The sequence below is a fragment of the Sinocyclocheilus grahami genome, unplaced genomic scaffold, assembly GCF_001515645.1.
Source record: "Sinocyclocheilus grahami isolate Dianchi unplaced genomic scaffold, SAMN03320097.WGS_v1.1 scaffold1345.1, whole genome shotgun sequence".
NCBI lineage: Eukaryota > Metazoa > Chordata > Actinopteri > Cypriniformes > Cyprinidae > Sinocyclocheilus > Sinocyclocheilus grahami.
Window position 1 is genome coordinate 58461 of NW_015506524.1, and position 14382 is coordinate 72842.

General features: G+C 36.9%; 1 protein-coding gene across 1 annotated transcript in view; it reads right to left on the reverse strand.

Annotated features, from left to right (window-relative positions):
• Positions 1–14382, reverse strand: part of LOC107569431 (disks large-associated protein 4-like) — a 196021-nt gene that overhangs the window by 16957 nt on the left and 164682 nt on the right. The window contains exons 8-9 of the mRNA XM_016255532.1: positions 8201–8357; positions 5615–5834 (exon numbers count right to left, since the gene is read on the reverse strand). Of these exons, the coding sequence (XP_016111018.1) occupies positions 5615–5834; positions 8201–8357 (377 nt within the window). The remainder of the gene's footprint in view (positions 1–5614; positions 5835–8200; positions 8358–14382) is intronic.

A 14382-nucleotide genomic window follows, 5' to 3' on the forward strand; every position in this document is an offset into this window, starting at 1 on the left:
ACGCGTTTCAGAAAGGCGGGGCATAGAGGAGAAACAATAATGTACAGTATGTGGGAAATAATGTGTTTTTTAGATTTTAAACCGCATAAACACATTTCATTACACCAAATACACAAAATAATGTTCTTTTTAGCAGCATCATATGACCCCTTTAATGCATCTGTTATCGAAATCAATCTGGCAACGCTTTCTGCATCTGAAAACAAACAAACCAAAATTGTAGGAAAACCTTTTTTTTTTTTTTTTTTTTACTTATAACATTAGTTTTTATTATACATCGCCTACTGAAGGACATTTATTTATTTATTCATTCATTTTTAGTGCTGTCAAATGATTAATCGCGATTAATCGCATCCAAAATAAAAGTTTTTGTTTACATAATATGTGTGTGTGCTGTGCATATTTATTATGTATATATTATTACACACAGTAAATATTTTGAAAACATTTACATGTATATATTTATATTCATATAATTTATATTATATATAAATATATGTAATATATAAATAAATAAAAAATCTGAAATATATGCATGCATGTTTGTGTATTTAATCTACATAATAAATGAAGAGTTCAGATGCAAAAGCCTCTAAGTGCCATCTGAAATTTTCTTCTAAAATTAGCATTTTTATCAGGTTTCTGTGTTTAGGTTCAGTAATTTTGCTTTAATGGCAATGTATAGGTCCTTTTCTATGCCACTAAAGTGAAAGAACTGAACATAAATATAGAAGCCTGATAAAAATGGTCATTTTAGATGAAAATTTCAGATGGCACTCAGAGGCTTTTGCATCTGAACTCTTGAAATATACACAGTACACACACATATATTGGCCGTTTCTCAAACAGAAGGCTGCATCCTCCAGAGGTCGCATTTGTAGGCTGCACACTTCATAAAGAAGATCTTATTTTAGAATATTAACAGTTATAAATTTGACCATTATTCTATTCAAATGCGACCTCCGGAGGATTCAGCCTTTCGTTCACATAAACAAAAACTTTGATTTTGGATGCGATTAATCGTTTGACAGCACTAATTTGATTTAATTGATAGCTCCAAGCCTTGCAAAAGTAGCGACATTATTCAGTAAAATTACTAAATGTTACTAAAACAGCTTATTACTGAATGCTGTTTAATATACTGCTTACTAAGTGAAACAGTATGCATTATTCTACCATAAACAGTATTTTGCTAAATTGTGGTCACATGACCTCACTACATGTTTAGCTATAATTTAGCAAAATATCCAATTTTGTGTAAACATGTCTAACACTCTGATCAAATGAAAGGGACTGATGCCGATATTACTTCCGAGTGATTCATCACGCCGGGAATAGAAGGTCAAGTCAAGCGCATTGCATTCTGGGATACAGTTTTTCATTTAATAAGCTGCTTATTTTATCAAATATAGTTGTATGCATATACTGAAAAAAACACAATCGGACTGCTGTGCACAATAAGCATAGTATAAGAGTAAGAAAGTATGCTATGCCAAATATAGTCATGGAACAGGTAAAAAATAGCACAGGGTTTTTGTTTTTTACAGAAATGGTAAACAGATGGCCAAGATTTGTTTTTTCTTGACAGCTTGCTACCTAAACTAAATAGCATTAGTCAGATTCCTCTCCACAAATAGACTAGATTTCATTATTTGCAATGCCAAATATAGTCATGGAACAGGCAAAAAATAGCATTTTGTTTTTTACAGAAATGGTAAACAGATGGCCAAGATTTGTTTTTTCTTGACAGCTTGCTACCTAAACTAAATAGCATTAGTCAGATTCCTCTCCACAAATAGACTAGATTTCATTATTTGCTATTCTGAGCGTACAACCGTGCTTTGTACACACACAAGTTTTCAACCTTATCAACACGTTTCAAGATCATCAAGAAATTATGGGAATGTTGTCCGACTGAATCAATCTGGACTATGTTCGCCTTTCAAATTATAAGACCTATCAAAATACAGTAAAATGCGATACAAATAAAGTAGATCAACAGCAAAATCAGAACGGTCCACTGGCTGCTGGCTTATTAAGCGTTGTGCCAAACTAATCTGCTTGATGTCGGTTAATTCCTCTGAAAACCGGTTAATTTGCAGTGGAAGTTTTGCCAGAGTCGGTCATGATGGGCCGAGAAACATTAGCCGTTAAGCTGAAGGACTCATCTCCGCAGGACACCACCAGCACTAATGTAGGTCAGAAGATTTTGTGTGTGTGAGAGAGAGTGGGACATCTTTGCAGTGGCCATTTGAGACGTTATAAACGATCTGACTGCAGCAGCCTAATGGATCTTGTATGGAAGCTTGTTTCTGCCACGGGCAAAAGTTTACATCAATTCTGACTTTTTTCCTCAGAACTACAAGTTATAAATCTCACAATTCAGACTTTTTTCTCTCAATTGCAAGTTTACGTCTCACAATTCTAACTTTTTCCTCAGGGTTGTGAGTTTATGTCTCACAACTGCGAGTTATAAACTCAGAATTGCGAGTTGACTCTTTTTCTCAGAAATGCAAGGTATAAACCCACAATTGTGAACCCACAAAAGTTTACATCTTGCAATTCTATTTTTTTCACTGTATTCTGATTTTACGTTTCGCTATTCTCATTTGTTTCTCGCAATTCAGATTTTTGCTGTATTCTGAGTTTACATTTCGCAATTTTAATTTTTTACTTGCAATTCTGATATTTTTCTATTTATTCTGAGTTTACATTTCATTATTCAATTTTTTTTCTCGCAATTCTATTATTGCTCAGATTTCTGAGTTTACATCTCAATTTTGACTTTTTTCAGATTTATGATTCTAAATCTCGCAATTTTGACAATTTTTTCTTCAGATTTCTGAGTTTACATCTTGCAATTCATTTTTTTCTCAATTTTTTTTCACTGTATTCTGATTTTACGTTTCGCTATTCTCATTTGTTTCTCGCAATTCAGATTTTTTTCTGTATTCTGAGTTTACATTTCGCAATTTTTATTTTTTACTTGCAATTCTGATATTTTTCTATTTATTCTGAGTTTACATTTCATTATTCTCATTTTTTCTCACAATTCTGTTTTCCTATATACTCTGAGTTGACATCTCGCAATTTTTTTTCTCAGGTTTCTTAGTTTACGTCTTGAAATTCTGTATTTTTCTCACAATTCAATTTTTTCTCAAATTTCTGAGTTTACATCTCACAATTCTATTATTTCTCATATTTCAGAGTTTACATCTTGCAATTAAATTTTTTCTTCAGATTTCAGAGTTTACATCTTGCAATTACATTTTTTCTTCAGATTTCTGAGTTTACATCTTGCAGTGCATACTATTTTTTCCTGATGTCTGAGTTAAATTTTTTTTTTTTTTACAATTTTTTTTTTTTTTTTGCAATTTGCAATTCTGAGTTTGTATCTCACAATTTAGACTTTCCTTCTCAGATTTGCAAATTCATATCTCACATTTGTGAGTTCATATCTTGCCGTTCTGAATTGCAAGAAAAAATGTCAGAACTATGAGATAAAAAGTCTTAATTATCTTTATTTTTGATTCCGTTGAGGAAACAAGCTTCCATAATCTTGACCAAATGAACTAAGTGAAAAAGGACCAAATCCTTCCAAAAGCCTGATTATGTTTGTCTCCAAAATGGACCAAAGTAGACCATACGCCTCATGTGCTTCTACATAAGCCTTCTGAGATGAAATTGGTGAGTAGATGATGAGAGAATCTTTATTTTTGAGGTGAACTATCCCTTTAAGAGGACCATCATGAGACAGTCGTCATGGACTAGTGGCTGTTTTTACCCTCGCATGACTCCAGATCATCTGTCTGGACTTGCCCACATGCCGACCTCTCAAAGCAAAAGAGATCCGACTTCACACTAAAGTCTTTATTACTGAGAAAGAAAAACAAGGCCTGTTTGATTGCACTGACATCACCTCTGGAGGCAATAAAATGACATGATGATCAGTGAAAAGTCCGTGAGACCTGTGCTTATCAGGATGTTATTATCTTGCATATCGTGGACTTTGTCTACTTTATGAACACTTTTGTTTTTTGCATGTGCAAATTCAGCGCTATCCCTGTGATACATGACAGCCAGGTCAATTTTTTTTTCAGTGGTCGGCATCATTACTTTAAAGTGTTCAGTGATTATACAGTAATATCAAATGCATCAATCATTCACTGCCTTTTTTCAGTTTCTCATGTAATAAAATATTTTACTGTAAATGCACAGTCATAAACCACAAATGACAACATACAGTACCATTTCAAAGTTTGGAGTCAGTATGATTTTTGACAGAAGTCTCTTCTGTTCACCAAAGCTGCATTTATTTCATTAAACCTAAAATAAAAAAATTGTGAAATATTATTACAAATTTAAATAACTGTTTTCTATGTGAATATATTGTAAACTATAATTTATTTCTGTGATCAAAGCTGAATTTTCAGCATCATTACTCCAGTCTTCAGTGTCACATGATCTTCAGAAATCATTCTAATATGCTGATTTGATGCTCCAGAAATATATCTGATTATTATCAATGTTGAAAACAGTTGTGCTGCCGAAATTTTTTGTGGAAACTGATACATTTCGTTTTTTTTCTTTTTAGGATTCTTTGATGAATAGAAAGTCCGAAAGAACAGCATTTGTTTGAAATAGAAATCATTTGTAACATTATAAATGTCTTTACTGTCACTTTCGATTTTGTGCATCCTTGCTGAAAAAAAAATAATTATTAATTTCTCTCCAAAAAAAAAAACTTCCTCAAACTTCTGAACGGTACTGTAAAAGTGAAAAAACTGTCTTATGATGAATGCTATGAATGCAAGCTTATATTTCACCGCCTCCCAAAAATAAATAAAATATATTTAACTCAAAGAAAAATTAAGACATTTATGATTTATGATGTTTTAAAAAAATGTAATTTAAATAGTAAAATACTTATATATCATGATATTATTAGTTTTGTCTGGCTTTTCTTTTATGCTGGTGTAAATGATTCATAATACGGTATGGATATTTACTTAATGAGAATTTAAGGAAGAAAAGTGCATTGCTGTCACGAAAATAATGTTACAATGGAAACAATCTTAAACTTTCGATTTTGTGCATCCTTGCTGAAAAAAAAATAATTATTAATTTCTCTCCAAAAAAAAAAACTTCCTCAAACTTCTGAACGGTACTGTAAAAGTGAAAAAACTGTCTTATGATGAATGCTATGAATGCAAGCTTATATTTCACCGCCTCCCAAAAATAAATAAAATATATTTAACTCAAAGAAAAATTAAGACATTTATGATTTATGATGTTTTAAAAAAATGTAATTTAAATAGTAAAATACTTATATATCATGATATTATTAGTTTTGTCTGGCTTTTCTTTTATGCTGGTGTAAATGATTCATAATACGGTATGGATATTTACTTAATGAGAATTTAAGGAAGAAAAGTGCATTGCTGTCACGAAAATAATGTTACAATGGAAACAATCTTAACGGTCATAAAACAGGCTTGACTTTCTTTACACAAAATGTAATCAGTATTTTCTGTTGACTTTGCTGTAGTTTTTACGGTAAGCAGCAGGTCCATGAATGTGATCCTGTATGAATGTGTGCTTGTTTATTACTCACCGGTGGCGCTGCTGTAGCTGCTGATGGATGAGGTTATAGGTGGCGTCTCGTCGGAGTCCACGGAGCCCGTATCGTCGTCTTGAGAGCAGCCGGCCTGGATGGCGCGCAGGTAACTGTGGCTCCGGGAGCGGAAGCAGGTGGGTGTGGGCAGATCCAATGCCTCCAGCGCCTGAGAGTCCAGCTGACGGTACGCCGCGCTGCTCCGGTAGCCCTGCTCCACCTGAAAGGACACGTGCAGGTTGAAACGTCCCACACGAGGCCGGCGCACGGGCTGAGATGCGGCCGGCGCTTTAGGGTGGACTGACGCATGGTCGTGCGGACATGAAGAGGAAACGACAGGTTTGCTTGAGTGCTTTCCATTCAGTCTAATGCGACAAATGATGTGGCTTAAAATGAGAAAAATCCTTAAATGTATTCCTTTCACAGTTGTACTGATCCTCGTCTGTGGATGAGGAGTTTGCTTTATAAATTGGTATAAAATGCTTTTTAGAGACCATTTTTTCACCCCCCCCCCCAAAAATTTTTTTTTCAGAAAGCTCCCTTACAACTGGGAAAATTGTTAAATAAAAAATCATTATAAAAAAAGTAATAATATTGTTTGTATTGTTTTGTATCGGTCTAGCAAACAATGTAATTAAACCTATTTCAAATATAATATAATATAAAAAGAAAATGTATTTTTCTTAAAGAAAAGTTAATTCTGTTTTAGGTCTAATAATATGTTTTGGACCATGACATTACTGTTTGTCATTTTTTAAATAACAAAATACTGTATTGTGGAAAAAATAAAAAATACTTGTAATTTAGACCATATTTCACCACAAAGTCTCATTCAAAAAACTCCCCTACAGCTGGGAAAATTGTAGAAAAAAATATTAATTGAAATAATATTCAAACATTTATAATATAATATAATATAATATGGAAAAAAGAAAAAAGTTAATTCTGTTTTAAGTCTAATAATGTGTTTTGAACTGCTTAAGATATTTAAAAAATAAATACTGATATGTTATTTAAATAGTAAAATATGTATACAACATTATAGTATTTTTTGTCTGGCTAAGTGCTGCAAATTAGCTGCTGTCCTCATTTTTCCTGACTTCTTTCCCTTTGATCCCAGCATCCAACAGCATCTCAGAAACAACTTCTGAATCATCCATCAGTCTTCACAGCACATTATCCCATTCAGCAAAACAGATCAATGCTCTTTCCTCTTAAGAAAAGGTTTCGGAGCCTTGTCTCGCTTCAGGAGTCTTGATGTCTCCATCAGCAGAGCGAACGTTTGAGTATCTCGTCCTGAAAACATGCCCTCCAACTGATTTCCCACCCTCCACGTCTCCTTAGACTATCTTAAGGATGTCTTACAGCATTTTAATCTGGAACACTCCGTTCCTGAGGTCAAGTGAACAGCAAAACCTCTCTGACACATTTCAGCGTTTGCTCTATGATGCAGAGCGCACACATTTACAAGAGGTTTAACATCTGTAGAAGTACATGTGAGTGGCGTTGATAGAGCAAAACTCTCTGCTAGGATGCTTTGCTGCTGTGGTTTCTAGAGTGTTGCTATGTGGTTGCTACAGTGTTGCTATGTGGTTGCTGGAATGTTCTGGAGTTGCTATGTGCTCACCAGGCTGTTCGGGGGTTGCTATGGTGTTGCTTTATGGTTGCTAGGGTGTTTTGGGCTTTGCTATGGTGATGCTAGAATGTTCTGGAGTTGCTATGTGCTCACTAGGCTGTTCTAGGGGGTTGCTATGGTGTTGCTTTAGTGTTGCTAGGGTGTTTTGGGCTTTGCTATGGTGATGCTAGAATGTTCTGGAGTTGCTATGTGGTCACTAGGCTGTTCTAGGGGGTTGCTATGGTGTTGCATTATGGTTGCTAGGGTGTTTTGGCCTTTGCTATGGTGATGCTGGAATGTTCTGGAGTTGCTATGAGCTCACTAGGCTGTTCTAGGGGGTTGCTATGGTGTTGCTTTATGGTTGCTAGGGTGTTTTGGCCTTTGCTATGGTGATGCTGGAATGTTCTGGAGTTGCTATGTGCTCACTAGGCTGTTCTAGGGGGTTGCTATGGTGTTGGTTTATGTTTGCTAGGGTGTTTTGGGCTTTGCTATGGTGATGCTAGAATGTTCTGGAGTTGCTATGTGGTCACTAGGCTGTTCTAGGGGGTTGCTATGGTGTTGGTTTATGTTTGCTAGGGTGTTTTGGGCTTTGCTATGGTGATGCTAGAATGTTCTGGAGTTGCTATGTGGTCACTAGGCTGTTCTAGGGGGTTGCTATGGTGTTGCTTTATGGTTGCTAGGAGGTTTTGGGCTTTGCTATGGTGATGCTAGAATGTTCTGGAGTTGCTATTTGGTCACTAGGCTGTTCTAGGGGGTTGCTATGGTGTTGCTTTATGGTTGCTAGAGGTTTTGGGCTTTGCTATGGTGATGCTAGAATGTTCTGGAGTTGCTATTTGGTCACTAGGCTGTTCTAGGGGGTTGCTATGGTGTTGCTTTATGGTTGCTAGAGGTTTTGGGCTTTGCTATGGTGATGCTAGAATGTTCTGGAGTTGCTATGTGCTCACTAGGGTGTTCTGGGGGTTGTTTGTGACCTGGCCCATGGTGGAGCCTCGTCCCAGTGTAGAGCAGCGCTGACCGAATCCCCCATCAGCATCCCAGTGCTGCAGACCCGCCTCATCCGCTCCCATCAGACAGTCCAGGTTATCCAGGCTGCGATTGGTGGAGACCTCGCATAGAGACGGCATACAGCTGAGAGAAACACACACAAACACAGAATGATGTGCTCACTAGGGTGTTCTGGGGGTTTCTGTGGTGTTGCTATGTGGATATTAGGGTGTTGGACAACTAGGGTGATGCTATGTGATTTCTAGAGTGTTGTTGTCTGGTCACTAGGGTGTTCTGGGGGTTGCTATGGTGTTGCTATGTGGATACTAGGGTGTTCTAGGGATGGCTAGGGTGATGCTACGCTACTGCTATGTGGTTGCTACAGTGTTGCTATGTGGTTTCTAGAGTGTTGCCATGTGGTTGCTAGGGTGTTCTGGAGTCGCTATGTGGTCACTAGGGTGTTCTGGGGGTTGCCATGTGTTGCTATGTGGATACTAGGGTGATGCTATGCTGTTGCTATGGTGTTGTTATGATGTTTCTAGGGTGTTGCCATGTGGATACTAGGGTGTTCTAGGGCTGCCTAGGGTAATGCTATGCTGTTGCTATGGTGTTGTTATGGGGTTTCTAGGGTGTTGACATGTAGTTGCTAGGGTGTTCTGGGGTTTGGTATGTGGATACTAGAGTGTTCTAGGGATGACTAGGGTGATGCTACGCTGTTGCTATGTGGTTTCTAGAGTGTTGCTATGTGGTTTCTAGATTGTTGCCATGTGGTTGCTAGGGTGTTCTGGAGTCACTATGTGGTCACTAGGGTGTTCTGGTGGGTTCTATAGTGTTGCTATGTGGATACTAGGGTGTTCTAGGGATGGCTAGGGTGATGCTACGCTGTTGCTATGTGGTTTCTAGAGTGTTGCCATGTGGTTGCTAGGGTGTTCTGGAGTCACTATGTGGTCACTAGGGTGTTCTGGTGGGTTCTATAGTGTTGCTATGTGGATACTAGGGTGTTCTAGGGATGGCTAGGGTGATGATACGCTGTTGCTATGTGGTTTCTAGAGTGTTGCCATGTGGTTGCTAGGGTGTTCTGGAGTCGCTATGTGGTCATTAGGGTGTTCTGGGGTTTGCCATGTGTTGCTATGTGGATACTAGGGTGATGCTATGCTGTTGCTATGGTGTTGTTATGAGGTTTCTAGGATGTTGCCATGTGGATACTAGGGTGCTCTAGGGATGCCTAGGGTGATGCTATGCTGTTGCTATGGTGTTGTTATGGGGTTTCTAGGGTGTTGCCATGTGGTTGCTAGGGTGTTCTGGAGTTGCTATGGTGTTGCTATGTGGATACTACTAGGCTGCGATTGGTGGAGATCTCAGAGACGGCATATACAGCTGAGAGAAATAAACACAAACACAAGAGAATGAGTGCAGGGAACCTTTGCATCCATCTCCCTTGTGCCACTCTGCAAACAGCATTTGATTTTATATTCAGTAGCAAGCGTGAGCCAGATGCAGCACAGAGGAACATTTCTGACCAACTTGACCAAGCTAAAAAAAAAAATAATTAAATTAAATGAAGGTCAGTGAGGATTGAGTCAGGATGGTGGTGGAGGTGTTCGTCGTGCATCGGGATGTTTTGCAGTGAAGTTTAGGACTCAGGACAGGAAAGTGCTTTCATTGGACAGAGTGAGAGTGCGTCTGAGTGGTCACGTGATCAGACGGAGGCGGGGCTAAACACTAACCTGTGCAGGTGCGGCACTGAGGCGGCGCTCTGCAGAGGAGACCAAACCACTCCGAACTGCTTCTGCATGAAGGGACAGGGGCTCGGCCTGATAGGAAGGGCCGTTACATGACCATCCAACATCAGAGTCTGCTGTTTGTGTCTAAGATTCATTAACAACTGACTCAACTGCATAACTTTCCCAGGAAATTAATCACAAATGATGTATTTCAAGCTTCAATCCAAGTCAAGTCAAGTCTGCTTTATTGTCAATTCTTCCACATGTACAGCACATACATACAGAGAATTGAAATTGCGTTACTCTCAGACCCTGGGGGATGGCTAGGGTGATCCAAACTCTAAAACAATTATTTTTCTTGTTTCTAACATCTCATTGACAAAAATGTTGTTCTAGGACCAACAAGGATGTATAAAAATAAGAAATAACTTCATTTTTAAAAGTTTTAGTTTACTTTAATGCTTATTTTAAATCATTTAGAGGTTTGCTGAGGCCCCCGGTTGAAAACTACCGCACTATGGTTATGTTTGGAAATGAATACTAGCATATTAGCTTTTTATGTTAGCATATTCAACAGACAATAATTTGACAATTTGGATTGTGCAAAACCAACAACATTACAGCAGCATCAGAGCGTCTTAATTAGGCTGTGTATCATTTTATTTTAATATTAAAAATGAATTGGAAATCTCTTCTCATAGGAAGCTTTTACCAATCAACCTTTCAACATGCTGCCATCTGCTGGTCATAATGAATGTGTTCCTGATGCCCTCAATGCTGAGATGTTCAGTTTAGGATATTTATTAAGATGAGATACTAGTAATACACCTCCTGTGATGTGATCATGTGCATAAAATTATCCAGCAATTATCACATAAAAGAATCTAATGAATTTAATGTCATGTGGAGCTTTGTGTAAGTTCATAATGTAGTGTGTAAAAAGGTTATTATTAAAGTTAACTGAAACTAAAACTAAAGCCATAAAACACATTTCTGTTGCCTGAAGTAAAATAAACATGAATTAAAATATATATGAAAAAAATCTTATTTTATTTCAGCTAGTTGCCAAGGCAACATTCCTAATTTCTAATCTAATTTAGTTTAACTTGCTGTACTACAATAACTAAAACTAAAACTTAATTAAATAATAAAAAACTATATAAACATACATAAAAATGACTAAAATCTTAAATAAATTCAAATGAAAAACATAAAAATAAAAACTATTTGAAAATATAAAAACTATAATAGTATCCCAGTGACACTAAAATAACACTGATTATAGTTTAATAAAAATAAAACCATAAAAATGTGTTACTTTAAATAAAATAAATGTTAACTGAAATAAAATAAAGAAATTGAAAAACTAAAATAAAAAAATCATAAAAAATATATCGATACATATTTTAACAACAAAAACACAACAAAATTACAAATATTTTATTTTTAAAATTAAAATGAAACGGGAAACATAAAAATAAACTCTAATTGAAAATATTAATATTAGAATCATAATAAATTATACAAAAAAACCCAACAATGATTGTAGTTTACTTAAAATAAAACCATGAAAACATTTTGCTACATGAAATAAAATAAACATTAATTGAAAAAAAAAAACATTTACAAAAAAAAACTATATTAACATAAAAAATACTAATAACAGTTACAAAAAAACAACAAATCACTAAAACTTAAGTAAAATTAAAATAACAGATAATACTAAATAAAAATTTATTAAAAATATTAAAATAATAAAAATACAAATAATAATAATATCAAGTATCTCAATGACAGTAAAATAAGACTGTTGTGTATGTTGTGGTTGAAATGTTTATCTGTGTAGCGTGTGTGTGTAGCAGGTATAATGTCATTAATGTGTGTGCAGTGTGTGTGTGTGTGCAGTGTGTGTGCAGTGTGTGTGTGTAATATGTGTGCAGTGTGTGTGTGTGTGTGTGTGTGTGCAGTGTGTGTGTAGTGTGCAGTGTGTGTGCAGTGTGTGTGTGTGTGTGCAGTCAGTGTGTGTATAGTGTGTGTGCAGTTTGTGTAGTGTGTGCAATGTGTGTGTGTGTGTGTGGTGCGTGTAGTGTTTGTGCAGTGTGTGTGTGTAGTGTGTGTGTAGTGTGTGAAGTGTGTGTGTAGTGTGTGAAGTGTGTGTGCAGTGTGTGTGTGTAGTGTGTGCAATGTGTGTGTAGTGTTGTGCAGTGTGTGTGTGTGTGTAGTGCTTGTGCAGTGTGTGTGTAGTGTGTGCAGTGTGTGTGTGTGTTGTGCGTGTAGTGCGTGTAGTGTGTAGTGTGTACGCGCGTAGTGTTTGTGCAGTGTGTGGTCTGTGTGTGTAGTGCATGTAGTGTGTGCGCAGTGGGTGTGTGTGTGTGTGTAGTGTGTGTGTGTGTGTGTGGTGTGTGTGGTGCGTGTAGTGTTTGTGCAGTGTGTGTGTGTAGTGTGTGTGTAGTGTGTGAAGTGTGTGTGCACTGTGTGTGTGTAGTGTGTGCAATGTGTGTGTAGTGTTGTGCAGTGTGTGTGTGTGTGTAGTGCTTGTGCAGTGTGTGTGTAGTGTGTGTAGTGTGTGCAGTGTGTGTGTGTGTGTGCGTGTAGTGCGTGTAGTGTGTAGTGTGTGTACGCGCGTAGTGTTTGTGCAGTGTGTGGTCTGTGTGTGTAGTGCATGTAGTGTGTGCGCAGTGGGTGTGTGTGTGTGTGTAGTGTGTGTGTGTGTGTGTAGTGTTTGTAGTGTGTGTGTGTGTTCGCGTTTTTGTGACAAATGAGGACATAAATTTGTATAATGACAAAGGTATGACAGGTATTACAAGGAGAGGGTGACTTTTCAGGACATTACCCCATGTCCCCACTTTTCAAAACGCTTACAGTGCGTGTAGTGTGTGTGTGCAGTGTGTGTGTGTGTGTGTGTGTGTAGTACGTGTGCAGTGTAGGGATGTAACAATTACCGGTTTGACGATAAATCCTGATAAAATTACCCACGGTTAGTATTACCGTTTCATCTTTTAATTATCATTAAAACTATATTCGATTACCGCGATTTGAACAACTCGCGATAAATAAATACTGTCCAGCATAAAGCAGAGTTTTAAGTAACAGTCTCACGTGCGCACAGCACGCAGAGTAGTTTCGTTTTGAGTGAAAACAGAGCGGAAACGCTGGGAGGTTTAGAGTTTAAAGTAACAGTCTCACGTGCGCACAGCACACAGAGTAGTTTTGTTTTGATTGAAAACAGTGCGGAAAAGCTGGGAGGTTTTAAAAGAGCGCTAAGGGAATTATACAAATGACTATATGAATGTACCTCTGAAGGTTCTGACTGTCTTCAGAAACTATTCGATGGCATTTTGTTTTCGTCTTCGCTCCATGTAATACCTAAAGGAAGTGTTCTTAATCACAATACTGCTTTGTTCACGGAGTTACGGGAAACAGCTGTAATTCTGCTTTTCCATAAGCGCCACCTGCTGTCAGCGAGTGGATTTACAGAGACTTATATTTACATTCAGCCTGTGTGCAGTTTCTGTCTGGCCAAAAACGGACCGAATTTGCATGCTCTGCTGTCAATTTTGACCGGTTGATGAAAAACAAGCTTATGTGGATTCTACACATTTAAACAATTCAGATAAGTTATCTAGAATTATTTATGGAGCAGATAAAATACATATAATGTATGTATGTGTGTTGTGGTTTATATTTATGCATGTGTATTTTATTCACATCTTATTTTTATTATCTGTGTGTTGTTGTTGTCTCCGTGTACTGGACGCTTGTGACACTGTAACAAATTCCTTGTATGTGCAAACATACTTAGCAATAAAGCTCTTTCTGATTCTGATAATCATTTATTAATCAATTATCATTTTGACTTATATCTTTTCTTTATTTAAAGGCTGAAATGTGAGGTTTACCTTTTTATGAAACTTTTTCAAAGCTTTATTTGAACATTTACATTAGATATTTCAACATGCTATTAAACTGTTGTCAGTCAAGTTGTCATTTAAAATCTGAACATCATTGGTAATGTTATTGTTTTAGTGATTATGCAAACAAAAAGTCATTTTATTTGTTGTTTGTTGATTTTTAAATATAAAACTTGGTGAAGTGATTTATGTGTTGGTACTTTTTGAACATCTCCAGCACATTTTAACAATACCATGATAATACTGATAACCGTGATAATTTTGGTCACTATAATCATGATAAGACATTTTCATACCGTTACATCTACTTAGCGCAGTGTGTGTGTAGTGTGTGTAGTGTGTGTGTAGTGCATGTAGTGTGTGTGTAGTGCATGTAGTGTGTGTGCAGTATGTGTGTAGTGTGTGTGTGTGTGTGTGTGTGTGTGTGCGTGTAGTGTGTGTGCAGTATGTGTGTAGTGAGTGTGTGTGTGTGTCTGTCTGTCTGTGTGTGTGTCTGTCTGTGTGTGTGTGTGTGTGTGTTTGTGTGTGTGTGCT